The sequence below is a fragment of the Schistocerca piceifrons genome, chromosome 4 (assembly GCF_021461385.2).
Source record: "Schistocerca piceifrons isolate TAMUIC-IGC-003096 chromosome 4, iqSchPice1.1, whole genome shotgun sequence".
Taxonomy (NCBI): domain Eukaryota; kingdom Metazoa; phylum Arthropoda; class Insecta; order Orthoptera; family Acrididae; genus Schistocerca; species Schistocerca piceifrons.
Window position 1 is genome coordinate 288,747,729 of NC_060141.1, and position 25,459 is coordinate 288,773,187.

At 41.9% G+C, this 25,459-nt stretch overlaps 1 protein-coding gene across 3 annotated transcripts in view; it reads left to right on the forward strand.

Annotated features, from left to right (window-relative positions):
- Nucleotides 1-24,985, forward strand: part of LOC124794782 (M-phase inducer phosphatase-like) — a 355,296-nt gene extending 330,311 nt beyond the window's left edge. The window contains exons 1-9 of one of the 3 annotated variants that reach the window (XM_047258419.1): nt 17,733-17,834; nt 18,409-18,667; nt 19,103-19,233; nt 19,351-19,531; nt 19,625-19,810; nt 20,295-20,589; nt 20,668-20,833; nt 21,152-21,352; nt 23,323-24,980. In XM_047258419.1, the coding sequence (XP_047114375.1) occupies nt 17,785-17,834; nt 18,409-18,667; nt 19,103-19,233; nt 19,351-19,531; nt 19,625-19,810; nt 20,295-20,589; nt 20,668-20,833; nt 21,152-21,352; nt 23,323-23,590 (1,737 nt within the window). In that variant the 5' untranslated portion in view covers nt 17,733-17,784 and the 3' untranslated portion in view covers nt 23,591-24,980. Of the gene's footprint in view, nt 1-17,732; nt 17,835-18,408; nt 18,668-19,102; nt 19,234-19,350; nt 19,532-19,624; nt 19,811-20,294; nt 20,590-20,667; nt 20,834-21,151; nt 21,353-23,322 lie in introns of those variants that run through there. The other 2 variants (XM_047258418.1, XM_047258420.1) reach the window with 2 other exon arrangements.
- The last annotated feature ends 474 nt before the right edge of the window (nt 24,986-25,459 follow it).

The window sequence follows — 25,459 nt, forward strand, 5'->3', positions numbered from 1 at the left end:
GATATAATGCGAATTAGTTTAGTTACAATGTTTACATTATACGCAGATCCTGCTGCGTTGTTAGATTTGTCAATATCTAGTACATTATGTTGTGCAATATAAAATAATTATTTTTTTCAATTCATGATACATTGTGTAGTTAATCATTCTAAAAAAAGTTTCTACTTATTGTTGAACAAACGCTAAGACTGAAAATACTGCAGTCGTGAAATAGATGTACACACGTTGCTTAACTTTAATTAGATAGGCATCACGTTCTGATACATAGAATGATGTTTCTATTATACTTTCAATGCTGCGTCAGTCACTGTTCCAGCGTGCCGTGTTACCTGAGACTTCATTTTAACTCATCTCAGAGCGTTGGATAGAGACTCTAGAATGATGATTTTGTCCGTGTTATTGCCACAATTCCGTTTAACTGTATTTTCCAACCAGTCGGAATTACACTACAATCGTATCTCTAGCGCAGCGCTCACCAAACTGTGCTCCGCGGGGAGTAAGTACTCTGCGGAAGACTATTAACGACATGGTGGGTTTTCCGGCATGTTGACGATACTAATTACTTTAAAAAATTGACTCCTGTATTATTAGTTATGATTTAAAACTGAAGAAATCACTGAATAAAACAAGTTCTTCTCATTTTTAAAGCTTTCTTAACCTTACAAATAAAAAAGGTGTTCCATCAAAGTTCCAGGATTCTCAAAAGTGTTCTGTCAGAGGAAATGTCTTAGAATCCCTTCTCTACTACAATAACAGAACTGTTGACCGAGAACTATTTTGCGGATGGACGCCCTTCACTAAATGAGAGGTTAATAGTACGTCAGAACGCTCATTATATCGTCCTAAGGCTGCTGTGTAGAAGATCGTGAAAGGGATAACTGGAAATCCAGCAGAGTAAAGGTGTAACTGGTGGAAATACACTCCTGGAAATTGAAATAAGAACACCGTGAATTCATTGTCCCAGGAAGGGGAAACTTTATTGACACATTCCTGGGGTCAGATACATCACATGATCACACTGACAGAACCACAGGCACATAGACACAGGCAACAGAGCATGCACAATGTCGGCACTAGTACAGTGTATATCCACCTTTCGCAGCAATGCAGGCTGCTATTCTCCCATGGAGACGATCGTAGAGATGCTGGATGTAGTCCTGTGGAACGGCTTGCCATGCCATTTCCACCTGGCGCCTCAGTTGGACCAGCGTTCGTGCTGGACGTGCAGACCGCGTGAGACGACGCTTCATCCAGTCCCAAACATGCTCAATGGGGGACAGATCCGGAGATCTTGCTGGCCAGGGTAGTTGACTTACACCTTCTAGAGCACGTTGGGTGGGACGGGATACATGCGGACGTGCATTGTCCTGTTGGAACAGCAAGTTCCCTTGCCGGTCTAGGAATGGTAGAACGATGGGTTCGATGACGGTTTGGATGTACCGTGCACTATTCAGTGTCCCCTCGACGATCACCAGTGGTGTACGGCCAGTGTAGGAGACCGCTCCCCACACCATGATGCCGGGTGTTGGCCCTGTGTGCCTCGGTCGTATGCAGTCCTGATTGTGGCGCTCACCTGCACGGCGCCAAACACGCATACGACCATCATTGGCACCAAGGCAGAAGCGACTCTCATCGCTGAAGACGACACGTCTCCATTCGTCCCTCCATTCACGCCTGTCGCGACACCACTGGAGGCGGGCTGCACGATGTTGGGGCGTGAGCGGAAGACGGCCTAACGGTGTGCGGGACCGTAGCCCAGCTTCATGGAGACGGTTGCGAATGGTCCTCGCCGATACCCCAGGAGCAACAGTGTCCCTAATTTGCTGGGAAGTGGCGGTGCGGTCCCCTACGGCACTGCGTAGGATCCTACGGTCTTGGCGCGCATCCGTGCGTCGCTGCGGTCCGGTCCCAGGTCGACGGGCACGTGCACCTTCCGCCGACCACTGGCGACAACATCGATGTACTGTGGAGACCTCACGCCCCACGTGTTGAGCAATTCGGCGGTACGTCCACCCGGCCTCCCACATGCCCACTATACGCCCTCGCTCAAAGTCCGTCGACTGCACATACGGTTCACGTCCACGCTGTCGCGGCATGCTACCAGTGTTAAAGACTGCGATGGAGCTCCGTATGCCACGGCAAACTGGCTGACACTGACGGCGGCGGTGCACAAATGCTGTGCAGCTAGCGCCATTCGACGGCCAACACCGCGGTTCCTGGTGTGTCCGCTGTGCCGTGCGTGTGATCATTGCTTGTACAGCTCTCTCGCAGTGTCCGCAGCAAGTATGGTGGGTCTGACACACCGGTGTCAATGTGTTCTTTTTTCCATTTCCAGGAGTGTATATTCTGACGTGGAAAAGTGTGGGCTCTTAGTTTCTGATACATTGGTTCGGGGAAATATAATTTCAAGGTCCTCGGGAGATAGACTGTGAAAAAGAATATGAGCTGTTTCTGTGATTATTCTTAAATGCCTACATCTAAGCCTACTTGCCGAGACGCTAAATTTAGTCATTGCTCAGTTTTTTTCCTCTCTTGACGGAATTTTGTGCTGTCGTGCATCTGAATACATGGCAATGCTATGTCTTTAATACAGTGGTCGTCAAACTTGCGGAATCAAATGTTCATGCGGCCGTGTTTTACAATATCCATCTAACCCTTACTATAGTCAGTCTTCGTTGGCTCATAACATTTTATGTAGGTTACCAATTAATGATAAGATGGCAACATGAGAGACTCGAGGTGCCGCCCCACAATGTCTGTATTGGCTCTCAAGCAGAAAAGTATGACGAACACTGCTTTAAGAAGTCACTTCACTTGTTCCACCCATTTCAGACCGTCAGTCCGATACAAAGTCAAAGCTTTATCTTGAAACAGCTAACTTTGTCGACGATATTGGCCATAGTGACTCGTACTGTGCTGGAGTAAGAATACTTCAAGAGAAACACATTATTGGGTACTTTCAAAATAAATGGTAGTGTAACATTATGAGAGTAGCGGGAATAAAAGGGAAGAAAAGAGGATAATAGGCTACTGATTCTAAACGTCATCTCTTCTCATTTTAGAATACCCCGATCATATGTTGGGTTAGCTGTTCGATATGGGCAGAGGAGAATGACATTATTTCAGTCCTTACTAAAGAACTATTGCAACGTGATCTCCCTGGATGTAGATCGTATTTCTGGACGCAGGCATTGCGAGCGTCATGCCAGACAGAGGTTTCTCGTTGTTTTCGTTCCGCCGTCGTCCACGAAACGCGTGTCGTAACGCACATTGGCAGCAACTCAACTTTCAGTATACAGAAACACACAAAGAGAGACGAGGACGCACAGTGAGGAGTTGCTCCTCTGGCCAAAGAGACGTGCTGACTGAACGGGCGCTGGCGGCGGAGTGCGACGGTAGCCCGCGGCGCGGCGCGCCTCCTTGTCGCGTGCCGAACAGCTGTTGGCCTCCCACGCGGGCCGCAGCACGTGACACGCGCTATTTTGAGCGCGGCGCACTCCCCCGCGGCACTGGAGGCCAGAGAGCTCGCACCCGGCACGCGACCGTCTGTCGCCCTGGAGGCGATCGCGAGGCGACTTGAAAAGAAACACGGTGGACGACTGGAGTACTTTGCACCAGTGCCAAGTGGCAAGTAGCTCGAGGACAGCCTGTAAGCAGGGGGCAACAATCGTTTCGTCACGAGGAATTGCCGTTGTATTGAGAAACGTAATTCAGCTTGCTTTGTGACTCGCATATCCGAAACGGGTGCACGAATGGGTTTCGATTAATGTAACGCGCCAGCCGACCGCGGTGGACGAGCGTTTCTAGGCACTTCAGTCCGGAACCGCGCGACTGCTACAGTCGCAGTTTCGAATCCTGCCTCAGGCATGAATGTGTGTGACGTCCTTAGGCTGGTTAGGTTTAAGTAGTTCTAAGTTCTAGGGGACTGATGACCTCAGATGTTAAGTCCCATAGTGCTCAGAGCCATTTGAACCATCTAACGCGCCTGTGACACGCACTCGAGCGATACTAACCTAGCCATTCTCCTTTTGGAAGCAAAAATAAGCGATTGTGGCCGAAGTTGAGAGAATATGAAAAGCGGACTGGCACTAGCAATAACATGATTTCTGATCAAGAGAAATCAGTTACTACTCGTTTATCCCACCTGGTATTGGTGGCATATACCATGAGTTCCTTTAACATGTTGGTCAAGGGGCAGTGCAGTGCAGTGGCTAGCTGCACTGTTCAACCAAATCCCCGTAACAAGCAGACCGCCAAATCTTTTGAAGAGAAAGAAGATAATTGCCAACCTGAAGCTGTCAAATTATGGTAACGGTCCTGAAGAATTAAAGACCTATTGCAGTTCTGTCTGCTGTTGGAGAGAGCACAATAGGATAGCACCAACTATCTTAAAAAACATTACTTTAGCACAGGCTGGTTTTAGACTAGACCGCAGCTGCAGCGATCAAACGCTAGCATTTTCAACTTCATAGAGAAGGGCTTCGAAGATTAGGAGAAATCAGTGGCCAAATTTATTGACTTAACATCAGCATAAGATACAGTACGGCGGAAAGGCCTGCTTCTAAAGTTCGTAAGAGTAATTTCACGTAAAAGAATCGCGCCACTACTCAGTAACATGCTGGACATTTCAAGTTCACCTAAATGGTCAAGAAAGCAGGGTGACAAGATGTAAAATTTAAATGACAAACTACCACAAGTATCTGCTTCGGCGCCACTATTCTCCAGTTTATTTGTTGTCGAGTTACCAGTAACGAAAGCAAGAACATTTATCTTTGCTGACATGACATAGCCGTGGTGGCGCAGTCTAACGATTTTCAACCTCAGAAATGACTCATGCAGGATTTGCTAACGCTAGATGAGTTCTTTTAATGTGTGTCGACTCAAAGTAAATGGAAAAAAAAAGAAAAAAAGCTGAATGTTCCAAGTTTCACCCGAGTAACAGTCACGCTGACTGTAAACCGCAAACAGCATTTAGAAATCAGCTTCTGTCGTATAACGCATTCCGAAAATGTCTTGGCGCGACCCCGAAACGCTCACTAACGTATGGAAAAAATAGCCTCTAAAATGAGAACAAGAAACAGTGTATTACACAAACTCTGTGGAACAGTTGGGGAGCTAAGGCTTCCGTTCTGAAAACAACTGCCCTCTCACTCGTTTATTCTGTTGGTGAATATTGCTGCCCAGTATGTTTGAATGGTGTTCATATAGATATGGTTGATACACTGCTGAATGTGGTCATAGAACTGTATCTGCCACAATAAAATCTACACTCACAGAACGGCGACCTACTCTGTCTAATATCTAACCTTCGAAGATACGTCAAGCTGCGTTGAAAGGGGATTGATAGAAGAAATGTTCCCCAAATCCCGAGCTGCTACATCATCAGGACCGTGATGTCATTCAAAGGCAACGGCTTAAATCAAGGAAACCCTTCTGGAAACATGGCAGAAGGTTCACTTCTGAAGGATTACAGCCAAACAGCATGGGGAGATGAGTGGTTCGGAGCCAGTCCTCACTCCGAAGGTCTCGTAGTGGATCCTCCGCGAGCACCTCCTGGATTCCATCTACCTAGGAAGTTGTCGATCATCCTAAATCGCTTACGCACCAAACACGGGAGATGCTATGATTTAAAGCGAACTTGCTCAAGTAAAGATACGTGGTGAATAATGTCTCGCGTTTTAAAGCTCTCACGAGCGATGTTACATCATTTACGTCAAATTCGGCTGCCCCTTGGTGCAGTTATATGCACTGTTGCATTCAGTGTGACGGCGCCGCATTGTATACTGTTCGTTTTCTCTTCACAATCTACCCAAAACAAGACACGACACTACACTACACGCTCACCTCATCGCGGTCGGTGACACGAAATGGTAATAGTTAACACACCTGACACGCAACTGCTGAAGTGGTGACAACTAGAATGCCTTGCACCAAGCCTTCAGTCACCCGAGTGAAGAGGAAGACAAAGAAAATAAATTGGCAACCGCCGTGTCTTCATACAAAAAGAAGTCATCTCGACATAAGACAGATGAACGTGGAGGACAGGATATCGGTCCACCTTCGTCCATCTACTGACCCGGACATTTTGCGTGTAGGTGCGTGCCGTCACATACATTAAATGTAAAATAGCACAGTCTTTCGCAAGATGCATTCTATGTACTTCGTGTACGTCTCACAACTGGGATCTATGTTGATACAAATGTCTTACTTTTACTCGAGAAATGCTTAAGTATCAAGCATTCTGTCGATGCAGCCAGTATGTAAATAATTTAACAGATACTGGCGGCAGCTTTCTAATACAGTTCGCGAATGACGCTGCTGCTGGAGAGAGAGCGGGATTTCACAACAAAAATTAAGGAAATTATGGAAAAGAGATAAACATCTGATGGAAAGGCACAGAGCTGACTTGCAATATGGTAAATTCGTATTAAATCACAGTAGTAATATATCTAGGCCTGACGAAACCATTCAGGGAACGTTAGAATTTTCACAAGACTGATATAGCGGAAAACCGTATAACAGATAAGATTTATACGTAAATTGTGAGTGTCATGTAGGATCTCGTAGCTTCTGATGCGACCTATTACAAAACACCGAATTTTTAAAAGTTTTGTCGCATGTTTGTTCAACACAAAGTTTATTAGAATCAAATTGTAGTGCTGATTCTGGCAATTACTTCCGCTTGGTTCTATAACATCTACATGTTTCACAAAATACAAAATTATCGCCATTTGGTATTTTTTGTGATTCTTCCAAGGCATTTGACTGTGTAGATCATGTCACACTCTTAGAAAAACTCATGTTTTATGGAATTCAAGGCTATACATACAGCTGGTTTGAATCATACTTAAAGAACAGAAAGCAAAAAATTATGCTGAATAGCACAATTAATGTTGGGTGGGTGGTAAATTCGAGTGAATGGGGAGTTATCACAAAGGGAGTCCTACAGGGTTCAATTTTAGGTCCTCCGCTGTTCCTTATTCATATGAATGACCTCTCACTTAACGTTCAGTAAGCGGAACTAGCACTTTTTGCAGATGATACGAGTGTAATAATAAATCCCATTCCAGAAAAAGCAACTGAAGATGTTAAGGATGTCTTTCAAAGAATTATTAGGTGGTTTTCAGAAAATGGACTCTCCCTTAATTTTGAAAAAAAAAAAAAAAACCGCACTATATCCAGTTGTGCACACCGAATAGTGTCATACCGACAATTAATGTAGCACATGAACAGGGCTCAGTTAAGAGGGTAGATTTCTTCAAATTTTTGGGTGTTCACATTGATAACTTGAACTGGAAGAAGCGTATTACTGAGCTTCTCAAACAATTAAGTTCAGCTTGTTTCGCTTTGCTTATAATCATTAGTCTTGGTAATAAACAGATCAGCCTCCTAACGTACTTTGCATATTTTCACTCAATAAACTCTTATGGAATAGTTTTCTGGGGTAACTCACCACTTAGACATAAAGTATTGATTGCACAAAAGAGAGCAGTGAGAATAATTTGTGATGTTCACCCAAGGACGTCATGTAGGCACCTTTTCATTGAGTTCGGTATTTTAACTGCACCATCAGAGTACATACACTCGCTAATGAAATTCGTTACAAACAACCCATCTCAAAAAATGTAATATTAATGTTAGCACTATTCATGTGTGTATAGATATCTTGTAATCTGACTTGTTCCTCATCATATCGATAAAATAGTCGGGAAAATGATCTACGGAACATGACATAGCTAAACTAAACAATAACACGCTCAAAAAATTCAAGCAATTGAAGCACAATTACTAAAATAAATAAAATAATAATAATAAAGTGTCTGTATTTTTATAATTTGTTTTATTATTGTAGGTATATACTTAAATTACTAGAAACAGTTCTCTTAGCAACATTACGAGTATCTTGCTACATTAAATTTCAAACTTTCTATTCCTTGATTTCCTTAACCCTTTGGTGGGCGCGCCTGCGGCAGATGGCCGCAAGATTTAGTTTTCTGTTAGTATCACAGATAGCGTTACAGTTACGTCCACGTCCAGATACATATTCGTTGTTCTCAACGGATGTCACCTCCTACATTTGCGCTATTCATGCTTTCAGCAGTTCGGTCGCTATTGTTGTTTGAGACGTGAGTGTTGTGTTTGCGGTGTGTTCGCCGCTACGCGACTTGTGATGAATTTTCTATACTTGTGTTTTTCTTTCGCCTCAAGGCAATCTTTCTTTTATACACTCCTGGAAATGGAAAAACGAACACATTGACACCGGTGTGTCAGACCCACCATACTTGCTCCGGACACTGCGAGAGGGCTGTACAAGCAATGATCACACGCACGGCACAGCGGACACACCAGGAACCGCGGTGTTGGCCGTCGAATGGCGCTAGCTGCACAGCATTTGTGTACCGCCGCCGTCAGTGTCAGCCAGTTTGCCGTGGCATACGGAGCTCCATCGCAGTCTTTAACACTGGTAGCATGCCGCGACAGCGTGGACGTGAACCGTATGTGCAGTTGACGGACTTTGAGCGAGGGCGTATAGTGGGCATGCGGGAGGCTGGGTGGACGTACCGCCGAATTGCTCAACACGTGGGGCGTGAGGTCTCCACAGTACATCGATGTTGTCGCCAGTGGTCGGCGGAAGGTGCACGTGCCCGTCGACCTGGGACCGGACCGCAGCGACGCACGGATGCACGCCAAGACCGTAGGATCCTACGCAGTGCCGTAGGGGACCGCACCGCCACTTCCCAGCAAATTAGGGACACTGTTGCTCCTGGGGTATCGGCGAGGACCATTCGCAACCGTCTCCATGAAGCTGGGCTACGGTCCCGCACACCGTTAGGCCGTCTTCCGCTCACGCCCCAACATCGTGCAGCCCGCCTCCAGTGGTGTCGCGACAAGCGTGAATGGAGGGACGAATGGAGACGTGTCGTCTTCAGCGATGAGAGTCGCTTCTGCCTTGGTGCCAATGATGGTCGTATGCGTGTTTGGCGCCGTGCAGGTGAGCGCCACAATCAGGACTGCATACGACCGAGGCACACAGGGCCAACACCCGGCATCATGGTGTGGGGAGCGATCTCCTACACTGGCCGTATACCACTGGTGATCGTCGAGGGGACACTGAATAGTGCACGGTACATCCAAACCGTCATCGAACCCATCGTTCTACCATTCCTAGACCGGCAAGGGAACTTGCTGTTCCAACAGGACAATGCACGTCCGCATGTATCCCGTCCCACCCAACGTGCTCTAGAAGGTGTAAGTCAACTACCCTGGCCAGCAAGATCTCCGGATCTGTCCCCCATTGAGCATGTTTGGGACTGGATGAAGCGCCGTTCCACGCGGTCTGCACGTCCAGCACGAACGCTGGTCCAACTGAGGCGCCAGGTGGAAATGGCATGGCAAGCCGTTCCACAGGACTACATCCAGCATCTCTACGATCGTCTCCATGGGAGAATAGCAGCCTGCATTGCTGCGAAAGGTGGATATACACTGTACTAGTGCCGACATTGTGCATGCTCTGTTGCCTGTGTCTATGTGCCTGTGGTTCTGTCAGTGTGATCATGTGATGTATCTGACCCCAGGAATGTGTCAATAAAGTTTCCCCTTCCTGGGACAATGAATTCACGGTGTTCTTATTTCAATTTCCAGGAGTGTATTAGTATATAATGATTATTCGAATCTAATCAGAGTTCCCATATGCAATTTTAATTACTTTTTACAGTATTGGATATTGATTTGCTACAATATATTACTTTTACAAAAACATGTGTTTCATTTGGTCTCACAAAAGCGTGGAAATGGAGAAAAAGAAGGCATTTGACAGGCACCGTCTAACTGTAAGTCCTGAAGACCATGAGAAAGTACTGCGAGAATTGTCAGAAGAAGAATTACAAGAATTGTCAGTTTCAAGAAGAAAACCACAGCAGTGACTCCGAACAATCAACAGAGGAAACAGATGACCACCTGGTTGAAGAGGGGAGATAACAAACAGAGGATTACCGATTTTACGTAGGAAAAGATAAAGAAACTATTTGGATAAGTGAATCGCTTCCTCCTCCTCCTAAAACCAAGGCCAAGAACATCCTAAAAGTTTTGCCAGGTCCAAAAGCAAGTGCTGTAATTACGGAAAAAGAAATTAATGCATTTTACGTATTTATTACTGATGGGATGATTATTTTTCTGTAGGTTAAAAATGTAAAACTAATTGCGGTGCAAAAGCCGCAATGCGTCCACTTACGTAAGTATGAAAGCCGCGCCCACCGAAGGGTTAAGATACCTTCATCTTTGCTGTTCTTCTTCAACGCTGACTAATAGGTGCTATCACATTTTCATTCCATCACCACCTCCTTAATGTGTTGCTGTAAGCGTCCCGCTTGGACTTCGCTGCAGTGTCCCAGTTTTTAAGTAAAAAAGAACGTGAGTGTAGTTACCGCTCAAGTTCTTCAAATTTGCTAACACAAATGTTTTGTGATTTTGCTGTTTCTTATCCTCCAGAAAGTTTTCCGTAACCGCCATGAAGGCAGTAGGTGGATCTTTTTCTCTAACATTCATTATATATTGAAATTTGTGATCCTTCAGCAGTTCATGAATTTCAGGTCCCAAAAAATTGCAGCTTTCAATTTTCTTGACTGAAGAAGGGAATTTTCAGAGAAGGGTACTTCAATCAGGATTCATCTTATGGAAATATCAGGCTCAAAATATATCCGATTTGGCCAAAACTTTACGGTGCAGTAATTGTCCTTGGCTTTTATTACTCATTCATCTAAAAACAGGACTTTTCATGTTTTCAACTTAATGCCCTCATAATATCTCTATAATTAAAAATAAACATTACTTCATTGTGTAAAAACACGCGATAGAAGAAAACTAAGTACAATTTCGAAAATAGCATTAAAAAGTTATTGAAGTTTGCATATTCACATACTCACCAGATATCATAATAATAGAAGTTACATTAAGTCATTTATCTGTCTGTCCGCCCCGGTAGCTGAGTGGTCAGCGTGGCAGACTGGGTTGGAAATTTTCTCCGCTCAGGGACTGGGTGTTGTGTTGTCCTAATCATCATCATTTCATCCCCATCGACGCGCAGGTCGCCGAAGTGGCGTCAAATCGAAAGACCTGCACCAGGCGAACGGTCTACCCGACGGGAGGCCCTAGCCAACACGACATTTCCATTTATTTATCTGTCTGTGGTTATTTCCGAACAGATCTCAGCAGGAGGAGGGGGTAGCAGAGAGAGAGAGAGAGAGAGAGAGAGAGAGAGAGAGAGAGAGAGAGAGAGATTCGAATAATCACGACATAAACTTTTCATTATTTACGACGATCACTATTCTAATACTTCGTCCTCAAGTCATTGCTTTCATGATCACTTTCCTCCTTGAACTTACATGCTAGAACAACTAAGTAAAATAATTAGGTGTGCAGCCTATATATGTCTGCAATCTTAACAAGCAGTCCTCGTCTGAATATTCGTCTTCCAAGAGACCACTGCTTGTGCATTCCTTGTGAAGCCTCTCATTGTGGGCCAATGTGGTAAACATCTGCATCCCCTACTTTTCTTGTTATTCCAAAGTGGCTGGAACCAGGCCTGTGCTAATGACGTTAAGAGATAAGAGCCCCTCGGATACCGTTTGCCTTGTACCTGGGCCCTAAGCACTATTGTGTTTGAACAAGCACAGACCCTTGGCCGGATGAGTCAGTTTTACCGTACAAATCACGTGGACAGCGGCCGGGATTTCTCCTACTAGCGAACGGAGAAGCCGTTCTGCTCTGAAAATATTCACGGACATTTTGTGTTAGGAACAAATTTAACTTTAACGGTTTCAAATCTGGACCTTTTAACTACAAACAGATCAGGCAGTTATCAAGCGGTAGAGGTGCCGTAATAGAGCCGAAATATCGGACACTGAAAGTACTTAGATACTTCGCTCAAATTTCACTTCTTTGCGTCTGTTTCAAATGTGGTGGTTTGATGATACGTTTACCCGTCTCAATATAAATTTCTGAGAGGTATGAAGAAGGCACGAGCAATATGTATCGTTCTGTTACGTGTATAAATGGTCGTTACTACTGAAAAAAGCGTTTAAGGCGTCATTAAACTTATAAATATGAAGATTTTGCTATCGTAAACGGTATCAGAGTGTGTTAGATCACACCTTTTGCGAATTTACTACGATGTAATAAAAGACAAGTAATGTAAAACGTATGATATAGCGATAAAAGTTTGTACAATGTCGAGTTCGGAAGATTCGTGATGTAGAATTTCCCCAAAATGCAGTTCACTGCAGACTATGAGTCATTCTGTGCCAACTGTAGTTTGGTTTATGAAGAGACAGTGAGCCGATAATTACTCACTATTAACGACTAGTAACAGAGCCATTTGTTGTCAGTTGAGTTCGTGTACATACTTTCCTTGCAAAATTGCCCATATGGCACACAAGATTAAAGACACTGCCTGGAGCAAGACGCATGCCCGAATCCTTGTCTCTTGCGGACTACTCTTGAGTACTTCCTGGCATGTGAGATTAACCTGATAAGTTGTAAATCGTTAACGAAGTGTTCGCCAGTGAGTGAATATTTCAGTTCGCATAATCAGTGTGTGCACTATTAAAAAGGATAAAAGTTATATTTTCAGATGAAGACCTGCGATCAAATGGTAATGATTCCTTCAATATTTGTATTTAATGCTCGGTTTCTACTTCAGGAGGACTGCGTATGTGTTTAGATATGCCAGCTCCTTTAAAATTAATTATGTATTGTGGCGAGTATGAGATATTTCGAAAAACAGCACTCATTTCCAATTTCAAGAGCTCGAGGTTCTACACTTTTGCCGTAGAACACTGATGCGTTGTTTTTCACGAGCAAAGTTTAGCATTTTATACTTCGTCTTTACTCCAGTGTAGCCTGCAGCGAAACACCTACTTGTAAATCGAAATAATTTTCGAAGCATGTGGTGCTTACCATAGAAAATAATTACTTATATCGTAACTGGCTACGAAAGTATTCATTGTCGGTGAGGGTAACATTGCAAATCCTTACCCATCAGGCGTTACCATCGTAAATCGTTCACTTCTGTCCCCTTCTTGGAAATATTCCCGGATGGGTACATCGGTGAATTCTGTTTCCTGCTTTGCAGAGGAGTTGTCGATTCCAGTTTCGCTTTATTTTTGTCGTTCGACAGTCGTCTGCGCGTACTCTGAACTGTGGTCGTCTGGACTCTATCCAGACAATGATCACCGCTGTGGCGACTGCCGAGTGGTAGGAAGTGGATTCGTCAACTCGGGTGGAAAGTTGAAAACGTGGTCAACCAAGGACCTAGAGACAACCGCAGGCTGTTTTGAGGCCTCGTTGTCAAGTACTAATAAATACGTACACGTCGCTGAACATCCTTTCACTTCTAGGCTGGTATATTATTTTAAAGAAAATTGGTAAGTTGTTTCATTGCCTGGCTTGTACATTACTATTAAAAAATGTTTTTATGGGAGCTTTGTAGGTTTGTATACGCAGGAAGAGAAGTGAAGGCCACCCACGAATGAATTAACTTACAGAACAAATGAACGGCCGATGCATGTCTATTTGTCATTATTCTGGGACCCACACCAGAAAAGACTGACAGAAAAACTAGAATAGATTAAAAGAAGAGCAACGTGTTTTGTCACAGGTTCGCTTAGCAAGAGTGAAAGCGATAAAAGAGGCGCTTTGCATAACTATGTGGTTTATTGTTAAAATTTCGTGGACGTGCTTTTTTAGAAGGGTCAACCAGTATAATCCGTGCTCTTATCTATATCTCGCGAAAAGACCGTGAAGGGTAAAGGAGAAAGATCAGCACTCTTTCTTCCCGCGTGTCATTTGCGACTGGATTAGGAAACGAGGGAAATGACGGTGGAATTCGAAGTAACCTCCATACACCGTGAGGTGGCTTAGGGAATGTGGAGGTAGAAGTAAAATATGGCCTCAGCAATGCAAGTGTTCGAGTAATGTCGGAGGTCAGCAGTTAACAATACTTGCTTTAATTACAGAGTGTACGTATAGCCACATTCTGTAATTAAGTTAACGCACGGTTGCTGGACTTTAGCCTATAACAATGTTAAAAATTTCGGTATTTGCCTTAATTGCACATTGTTACAGTTGTCGTCCTCAGATGCTTCCGCAGAAGCGTCACAGCGAGACCCGAGCAGCGCAAAGCTCCGCCCGATAGGAAGTTTTCGTCCTAGTTTCCCCATTGTGCGGCGCCGTAGTGGGGTGGCGCGCCTTTTGTGCGGAGCCCGTCGCGTCGCGCCAAAAAGTTTTGCGCCTGCCGCCGGCGGGCAGTTCACACGGGGCGGCCGCATCCCCCTGATTCCCAGGCCGTGGCTTACAGGTGACAACCCCGCAGCTGCTGGCTGCCACACACTGGGGCACCTCACCTCCTCTGCCAGACTGGCCCTGCTACTTGCAGTCGGCGGCGCTGCCAGCTGCTTGAGAGACAAGGCGCGATAACAGCCCACGTCTACATCACGTCTACATGTGTACTTCGCAAGCTGCGGTATAGTGCTTGACAGCGGGTACATCAGCTTATGAGTGTGTGAAGAATTACTGTCTGCCTGCCTCTGTACGCGCACTAGTCTCCCTTAACTTTTTCTCGTGATCCGTACCTACCCGAGGTATATGATGTATATGATGATGGCAGCAAAGTGATTGCACGGTGGTCATCGCATAAAGGTTTTCTTAAAGTTGCCCAACAAGGTCTCTCAAAAACTACATAGTCATTAAAGGATTCCCATTTAGTGCGCCGAACATTTCTGTTAGACTTTCATATGAACCATACCAACCAGTTAGAACCATACCAGCGCGTCTCTGAATACGTTCCATGCCTATTGTCATGCCTACTTGATGCGGAATGCGAACACTGGAACAGTACTTCAAAATCGGTCGGACTATCGTTTTGTATGCAATTTCTTTTACAGGCGCATTGCATTTTCCCAGAACCTTTACTATACATCTAATCTTCCATTCATCTCCCGTAATACTCATTTTACACGGTGATCACATTTCATATAGCTTCTTAGTATTAACCTAAGACGCCTAGACAACGTAACATACTCAAGTAGTTCACCACTAACCCTACAATCAGATACTATATCATTCTTTCTACTCGTTGTAAGTATTATTTTACATTAACCGAAATTCAAGTGTAGCTTTTGTCACACCATGTGGAAATTTTGTCCAAATCTTCCTGCAATTCCTTTGTGATCGTCCAACGACGTTACTTTTCCAGTGCACAACAGCATCGTCAGCGAACAATGTTACAGTACTGTTAATCCTGCCGATAAATCGTTCGTGTATGTTTGAAACGGTAGAGTCCTATTACACTTCCATGGGGGAACACTAGATGTCCCTTTCTGTGGACCATTCGCCGCTTAGTCCAACGTCCTGATATCTGTTCGACAAACGTTTCTCCAGACAACCAGAAATTTGCAAACATACATCCTTTTACGCAGCCCCAACTCAAGTTTAGGCTAAATCCTTTTTAAATGTTTCACAAGCTTTAGGACATCTTACACAGCTGGGCTAGCTTTGCTTCATTTACTTACTGCCACCAACACAACAGTACCATTTTGTTGCAAGACACGTGTACCTAACTGGCTTTCGGACCAATGCTAGCTGTTTATCATCCATTAAACCATATTCTTTGCGACTTGGCCCGATAGCTAATTAGGCACACGGGTCACTAATGATTTCTTTCTCCAGTACAACATAGCTTTCAAGAAAGTGTTGCGAGATAAAACTTACGTAGTTCCAGTTGGGTCTAAGGGGGGACCGACAAAATTATCGAACGAGGACAGCCCTGGAGGCTTCTCGACCCCTCTCACTAAATGTAATGTAATTCCGCTATTGATCAGGGAAAAAATTAACTGTGATCATGTGTTGCTATTCGTGTAAGACACTCATCAGTTCATCTATACAAATGGTATCGCTTGGTCAAGTGTGTCACTTATCTGCTTGATAGTACGTTAAACATAACATTACTTCATTCAGGGCGGTGAATTTCTACTCCAGTTTCTGAGGAACGTGAAATTGCTTCGCGTCATCGGCACCATAATCTAAACCGCATACGTATGAATCTGCAGTTGAGAAAGTTCTGTGAGCAGTGGTAGTGTCGGTTAAGTTCAACACCAGCTGCTTAGCAAGCGAAAGCTTGTGATGGTGTAATCAAACGTTACGTTCGGTCTAAAGTTGGACCCGATTTAGTATAATATTTCATATTTATATGATTTTACGTGGGGGGAGAAGCAATAATGTTGTGTTAAGTACAAGCACTGGACCAAAAATAACAAAATTGAGTGTGGACTTAACGATAATCAGACGAAAAGTTTATTCTATCTTTTACTGGTCGAATTACTACTCCTACGAGGAACAGGAGATCCCATTGTGATACAGTTTGCTGCTGTGACGGCTAACCTTTTTTGCCTGAAGATAGCATGAACGCTCTCTTCATACAATGAAATGGTTACTCAGTAATCCATATTGTTAGTGTGTAAAGTTAAGCTATAAAAACACAAAAATGAAACAGCGCATTTTTGGTTGAGTTTCACATTAAAATTACAACCCTCTGAATTATTTCGTTTGTTCATAAATTGAAGCTTATCTATTTGGAACGCATAGGCTTTCAGCGATGTATTGTTTCGGGATGGTTGGGGTTAGGTTTTACAGTATAATTTCTATGCCAGATCTGGTTCATAGCTTCCAGTGTCATCTTTTTGTGAGTGATAATTTACCTGAAACACTATGCATGTTCTGACATGTCTGCAAATGACTTTTGCTGTTGTAAACATGCTATCAACGTTAACATTGGTATCGGCTCCGTCGGCGAAAATAAGTGCTACATATTATTGAAGACAGAGAGCGATGAAACAAATTTAAAACCAAATGTAACCTACGCATGGATATAATGCAAAGCAAATGAATAACGTTTCATAAAATGAAACTTAAAGAAATCGTTATTTCATTTTGCTGCTGGAAATCTTGAAGAGCGTAGTTGAAGCAATATATGTTATGTGCAACAGAGAACGCTCTTGAAGTTTAACAGTAAATCACTTTGGATGATACCAACGAATCATTTCGGAAACGGAAATAGTCGATGATTTGCCATATTCTTAGTGCAATGGACTTTCTGCGAAAAAAGATAATCACCGCCTTGTCAGTGAAAAGAATGGCGAGGAATATACGTACGGCTGCAACGGAAAGTAATGTGAATCGTATTGTGATTAAATTCTGTACATCCTGTTTCGTGGCAAAACAAAACACGCGCTAGTGTGTTTACGGGATTCAGCCTTGGACTCTGTCTGTTCGTAAACCTTGCGCGGCATACTGAGCGGGTGGGAACATTGCCCCGTCGTGCAGGTCGAAGACTTCTCAATTATGTACACTCAGTTCTTCCGTAACTGAGATATGATGTATCTCATCGGGTTTTTCGTTTTCCAGAGATGTGTTTAGCTACTGCTTAGACATAAACGTAGTTACTGACAACATGGTGCAGACATCTGTATGTAGCTTCTTAGTGCATATTGGAGATACTGACTACTGCTTTGCAAGTTCTGTGCAGTTCACATGATAGGAAAAGGTGTCTCCATTCTTGGCGGGCATGGCGTAGCTTGCTGCCTCCTGATTGGCCACTGCGGCATCACGCTCCCCACCACGCGTAACCCCCACCACAAGGCATCTCTCGCCGTGTTTTGGCGGCTCTGTTCTGACAGAACACCGCCAACGCCGACGGCGGAAGGAGCTGACGTTCTCAATTACTACTGCAACATGATGAGGGAATCTTCACCGGAATGCTGCGAGATCGGCGATTGTTGCAGGTCAGATATCTCGCACGTTAGGACGTCGCTAAAGATTCAACAACTTTCAATTCATAAAGGGCATTATTTACCTTTTTTCACCAACGAATTCTGATGAATTCATAGTGTCCCTTGGGAAGCTACTCACCGAGTCAACAATGTACATCTCGCATCTGTTATGTTTAAAAGTGTGTGATCTCCGAATAGTTAGTTTAAGTGACGAATGTCTTCAACGTCGGCTGTCACATCATAGAACACATTGAAGTTGTGATAGCCAAATTGTTTTAGTTTTCTTCGCTCAGGAACCGAAGAATAAATTTTTGAGTGTTTGTGAAACTTGCAGTTTTCCATATAGAAAGTGTTCCAAAAGTGTTGTTTGCAAGACGATTAGAAATAATGCTCGGCAAGGGGATTGTGAGACGTATGTGTAAACTCGTTTCATGTTGTGTCGTTGAACAAAACGTTTGATACACACTGAACCAAAATCGCACCAGGTGTATCAAACCGTAGGAAAAACAGAAAGAACATGGAATGCAAGTAACTCTTCCCGTGTGCTATTTCAAGAATCCAACTGATGGTGCTCTTCTTTCCACAGGTTAATGAAAAACGTGATGAAACTACCAGACGCAGCGTTCGGCAATTACTCGACCGGCAATCTTCCTGTGTACAACAGCAAATCGCGCGGGTTATGCCGCAGGATAAGTCTTCAGCCTTTATCCCTTAACCACGATGACAGAAACAAGCCTTCTGGCGCAGGAAACAAGGAGAACGGGTCACCAAATAAAGATCGCACGAGTCAACATTCGCAGCTTTCGTTTGGAAGCCCGTCGAAGCCATCAGTCAGCCCGTCAAAGGTACGTACACCCATGGGTCTTCCCAGAAACATGGTTTCACACAATTGAGGCGGCCCCCGTTTTATTCCTCTCTCGCTCACTTTGATGGTTTCCGTGCCTTTCCATGTTGAGTTCCACATTTGAACGCCAAAATAAATGGTCTCCGTTACTGAAATAGCCTTTTATTATCCAGTTGTCGATGGCAACTTACCATTTCCACCACTTTAACGTGTAGAAACAGTGTAAGCTTAATAATAAAGCTATTCAAAGAAGCAATTTCATCCAAATAGCAAATATAGATATACCTGGTCGTCCAGAACCAGTCACACAGTGAACAAATGTGCAAATGGTCAGATACAACAGAGATGTGGAGTACAGTCCCTGTATTTTTGGCATGGTGTATTTATAGAAATGTTACCTAAAATTGTAGTTTGTAATAACATTTTCTTTTGACAGTTTGCAGTGGTTAGACAGGCTAGCAGTGGTAGTCTGAGACCTCGCCAGCCACTAGAAGACTATGATGCAAATTCTCAGGATAGTGGTTGCTGTACAGCACCTGTTGAAAAGGATGTTGCTGAAGCCTTCAGGTAGGATTTTACGCTTATCTGTTAATTTAATATTATTTTTGGAAAAATAGTTTGAATACAGTTAAGACCTTACAAACTCTTTGAGAAGAGCAATTGGCAATGGCTGGGCTTTTTCAGATTCACTGAACCACTTGGAACTGCTCCTCGCCGTTTACTTGTGGAACAGTCACCGCGGAAAGATTTATTCATTTCTCCAATGAAATCTGCAAGAGGTGCTCTTTTCCATAGTTTCTCATCTAGTTCTGGAAGTGAATCAATTGATGATGGTTTTATGGAGCTCCTTGAATGCGAAAAGCTGGTATGAATTGTTTTTTCTTCTCAGTATTTTCCTTTTTTTAATCAAGTGACCCTGAAGTTTGTCATTGTGTGTATTGTGTTCATTACTTCGCAGGATGAAGATGCTCAGCTTCCTTCAGGAATGAACACACTACTTTCAGGTGCACTGAAGGAAGTTAACAGAAGAAGTCCATTAAAGGAGAAAGGGAACAGTCCACAAACTTCACCATTCAAAATCACATTGAGGCCACCAGAGCAAAAATACTTTGGCAGAAGCTTGTCTTACTGTGGTCAGCAAAAGGTACTACAATTGACTTACAAAGCATGGATTTCAGAATGTTTTTCTGGCAGTGAACTTGGCTTGGGTGTTTGATGTTGTGTAATAAAATGGTTACATTAAAATACATCTTTGTGAACAGGTGAATGATGATAATGTAGTTGGTGGTGTGTCCTGTGTTATTAGTGTCTTTGAGACTACAAATTTTCTCCATAGTTTTTTATAGTGACATCTTATTTAAGCTGTTTAGAGTTTGACAAATTATTAATAATTATTGATTCTAAAGCAGCAGATATTTTTCAGCTGTCCTGTTCCCCACTCTTCCTACCTAAGAGAAACAATAATGAAATACCTAAGCGTGTTACCCATGAATAATTACTGCCCACTGTTATGTATTTTGGAGAACTCCATTGTTTGTCAGTCCTTTCTTTCCTATTTGTTTTGTGGAGTTGTAAATTTTAAACTTGAATATTCAGGATTTTTTAACATGTAACTATTTTCTTCACAGGTCCGTAATTCCTTATTTTCATCACCGGGAAGTAACTCCTCAAGCCCTTGTGTCTCTCCAACTGTTGAAGCTATTAGAGCATTTAAACGACCCGAGCCCCCTTGTGGAATTATTAGTCCACTTGAAATAAAAAGACACAAGTCAAACACATGCATGTCTATTGCAGAGAATGAAGCTGTTACACATACAGCAGTGAAAGGCACACTTTTTAGTTATGGATTTGAGAGACACTCAGTCAAAATACAGCGGAGTTTTTCAGAAACTGAAGCTACTATAAAGCGTGCCTTACAGAAAGGTTAGTAAATCTTAAAGCTATGAATTATTTATATTTAACGTCAGGGGAATGTTTGTAATCGAGATTTATTTATTGCAGCATCGCAGGAGCCTGATCTCATTGGTGACTTCACAAAGCCATTCATATTACCATTAATGGATGGCCGCCATCAGGATTTGAAGTCAATTTCACCAGAAACTTTAGCTTCACTGATCAGGGGGCAATACAAAGATTCTGTAGCATCGTACACAATTGTGGATTGTCGGTAAGTTTTATGTCTGCAGGTACATGATTGCAAAATTATCTTTATTTTATTTATGTGACCTTTTTTTGTTTGGAAGTGTTAGTTACTGGTTTGTCATCTGCATTTAAGAACATGGCCCTTCCTTAACCATTAGATTTTTTGTGTGTTACATAGCTTACATGCAGGTATCAAAATCCAAGTAACGAAGAGATTGATATAAAAATTATAATTTATATGAGAGACAAAAGTTGATTTTGTAAACAGTAATTGTCAGATTATTTTTGTTGTCAGCATGTTGCTTATAGGTGAAAGTTAATTTTTCAAATATACATTTCCTAGGTATCCATACGAGTATGATGGAGGACACATACAGGGTGCTAGAAACTTGTATACGAAAGACCAGATATGGAAGGAATTTGTTGACATTCAAAGACCTTCCAACCGCAGCTCCAATGGAGATGATCAATATGTATCTTCCGATGAAAAACGAAATATACTGATCTTCCACTGTGAATTTTCATCAGAAAGGGGACCTAATATGTAAGTATCTAATTCTGCAGTTTAGTAAATACTAAGAAATTTTTTCAGTAAAAGTGATATGAAGCATATACTTCAATTACACTATTGTTGAGTTGGCATAAGAAGGTCCCCAGCAGTTCGCTGCTCTCAATAGAGCCATGTCAACACCTCAGCGTTGCAGTAGAGATGTTTACAAAACCACGTTTTGTGATTGATTGAGTAGGTGCATGAATCAGCTATGCCCAGCCGTCTGCGACTGTTGAGGATCTTCGTCAACTTTACTTTAGGTGAAGATGGTATCTGTTCTTTCGGACATGTCCGAAAGAACAGATACCAGCGGTGACCATGCAGCTCGTTAGAATAATGGGTGGGGGCACTACGAATTTAGTGCAGGACAATATGTTGAGAATGTGGATTTTGCGGGAGGCGTGCCAGAGATAAATCTCTGGATTTGCGCTATCCTCTGTGTCCTCAGTGGCTCAGATGGATAGAGGGTCTGCCATGTAAGCAGGAGATCCCGGGTTCGAGTCCCGGTCGGGGCACACATTTTCATCTGTCCCCATTGACGTATGTCAACACCTGTAAGCAGCTAAGGGTGTTCATTTCATTGTAGTTAACTTTAGGTATTGTGTACTGTAGCTTCCATAATGTGTGTGCCTTTTTGAAGAGGAAAATAAAAGTTTTAAATGTTACCAATAATAACTTGATCAATATGAACTGTTTCTAAGAAAGGTATTTGAAGGTCAGTGCAGGGTAGACTTGGAGCAAATATTCCTGAATAATCATTGTTACTGTTTGCTTGTGGCAAATAGATGGAAATGTGAATGAACCATGCAAATAATGATAGAGACAGAGTATCAACTCTTAACTTTCCGCAAGTTGTATAGGTGGGCAGCAGCAAGATGTTTCAAATAGCAGATAAACAAAATTTGCCAAATACAGGTCTGAAATTAGAATTCAGAAGTATCTCACTGATTTATACCTGCTAAATAGCAGTAAAGTTTTCTGTATAAATTTTCGTGGTTGCTCTGTTACTTTTCAACAACAGTACATTAAGTAACAAGGCATGTACGCACAGGTAAAAAATGGAATTCTGTCTACCAAAGACGTGTCCTCAGCTTATGTGATTTGGCATTTATAATTGAGTGAGTGTAAGTGGGTCTGCGTGGTACCCACTTTAACTGGAAGTACTATCTTTCTGTGTACTGTCTTAGTAGAAGCATCACAATTTCCTCCTGATGCTGAAAAACATATTAATTACGCAGTCACTCTATTGAAGTGCTGTATGAACAGATAGCCAATTTTGCATTTAAGGGCAATTTCTGTATGCACACTTTTGAAGTACTTGCATCTGTGCTTGAGCTGTATTTTTGTTAACCAGATGCAAATTTTATCTTAGCTTTGACTTCACTCATATGTGATGACTTCATTGTACCACCATCTCTCTGTATACCACTCAAATTCAATTTGTATAGTTTGTTTGCTACCATTCGTGTATTGTGGAGATGCATGCTCTAGATACATATGGAGTCAGCCATATGTAAGTTTTTGTGGTATAGAACCCTGGAAAAGTAATAGTATTACGGCTTCCTCCTCCGTTTCTCTACCATCTTCGCATAATGAGGCTGTTATTGTGTGAGGAGGTGCCTTCAGTACTGATCCCTCCCCCCTCCCCAGTTAAAATTCTTCCTCCAGTTCTCTTCTTCACACTGGTATCACATTTACTCTTTGTTTCTCCATGTTTTGGCTCTGCTACTGTAAACAAAAATCCTGAAACATAGATATCACTGGCAAATTATTATTATTATTAGTATTATTATTATGTTATTATTATTTTACTTATTCCCTTAAAGTTTTAGTTCTCGTTCATTTTTTAACTGAACACCAGAGCTAATTCTGCTAAATATAAAATAAAATTTTGACCTGTTTGTGTTGTATTTTTCTTAGAGTTCAATCATTATTTTAATCTCACTATTTTTTTTTTCCCACAGGACAAGATTTCTGCGCAACTGTGATAGAACAAGGAATAAAGACATTTATCCAGCACTGAATTATCCGGAGATCTATTTGCTGGATGGCGGTTATAAAAACTTCTTCGAAAACCATAGTGACTTATGTGAACCTCGTGCTTATCAACCAATGCGTGATCCAAAATTTGAGTCTGATTTAAGATTATTCCGGTCCAAATCGAAATCTTGGAGTGGTGACAACAAGAATCGGCAAACACTTCGTAGCAATTTAAAAAGGCTTGGTCTTTGAGAAACCTTGTTGATTAGGATTTAAAATGCAACAAAGTGTGGTGATGCAAAATGCATTAACTTCATGGCTTAAAATGTTTATTGGCAGAGTGATAAGTGTATCTTCGAAACTTTCACAAGAGTGGTCATACGTTTTTTATTTGACCAGTGATAAACAAATAATGGATTGTGAACATTGGCAGAGCACAGTGCGAGGTGTAAGATTTGTGCAAACCTTTATGGTTTTCTTATTCCTTTTTTTAGCTAATAAGTGATTTATTGAATCAAAAATGAGGAACTCCATTTTTTAACACAAAGATGAAAAATTTTGAATTTGATATTGGACGATGACCACTTATTTACCACTGCCAAGACTTTAAATTGTTTAAATTAGTTGATACTTGAACGATACAGATTACTGCCATGTTTTCCAATTTTTTGTTATTTTATTAACTTTTGTGAAGTACAAAATTATGTTAACAGTAAGTCACTTGGCACATTCAAATGAAAATTGTCATGGTTAACGATTCACAGTGACAAATACAGAAATGGGTGCCAGTAGCTTAGTGCATGAATACCTGCAATGTGTTCAAATATTAGTATGTTATAGAGCATGTGTATTCTATGTCACAGAGAGCTGTAAAGAATTCTTTCAGTGACGTTTTAAGTGCAATTTTTTTCTCCAATATGGCTGAGAGAAATCGAGCAAAATTTCTGGATGTGGCATTATTAAAGCATCTTTCAAAAATGTTAAAGTTTTAAATCTTGCAGTACTGTAATTAGTGTACTTTCTGGCATGTTGGTTGCAGTTTTGAGATACAGTCTTTATATTTGGGTTTGTTATTTAACTAGACAAAATCAGTTTTGGACATGAGGTCTACATTCTCATGTACCTCACCATGTTTAGTGTTTCGTCATAAAAAATAAATTGTATGTGGTTTCAGTTCTTTGAGTAATCATATTAAAGTTCAGGAGGTGATAGCTCTGCAGGATTATAAACAGCCATATTTTTTACTTCTATTCCTATGAATACACACAGTTCAAATTTTAAATGTTATGAAACGCTTAATTTTTTATTGTTGTTACTTTTATAAGATATGGTTTTATTTTTTATTTGTATGGGTATAAATATATGGATACAATGTAAAGAACCTATGGAAATTACAATAAAAATTAGTATATATATTATATGAATATATATATATGCAAATATATAAATAATTCTGTGCAATTCTTTGCTGTTTTTTATTTAAATATCAATTTACTCAAAACTGCTCTTATAATTAAACTGTAAAACATTTAAAAACTCAAGCTACAAGATTTTAATAATGAAAATTGGATTGAGACAATTTTACAGAATAAATTGTATTTGTGAAATGCAACTTGCACAGAATAATCAGCTTATTTCAACCTTGATTGTTGAAGGGGCATGTAAACATTTGAAACCTAATTAAATTTTTCTTTTTTTATGTTTGTAATTTTGTATTTTCACATTCCCTACTACAAATTAATATTTTTATTACATTATAATTTCTGCCTCTTGACTTCATAGGTGTTCCTTTATTGGTGTGCACCTTTTTCTGTCCTGTGCTGTACTGTAAACCCTATATCATGTTTTGCATCAGTGACGCACTTACTATAAATGCCACGCTGCTATGCTGTCTCGACAGTCCACTGTCCTGTCAGTGATAAGTCACTTCGTGCGACACACAACTTATGTTTCAGGTGTGGGTGACCAACATTGTGGTTTAAGTTTATTTACAAAGCAGTCCCAGAACATTACCCCTTGAATGACATTACATTGTAGCTCTGTGGGCCATAGAAGGTGTGTGTGGAAGACGGTGACCTGTGGCTGTCAATTTAAGAGCATCATATGGAACAGAGGATTACC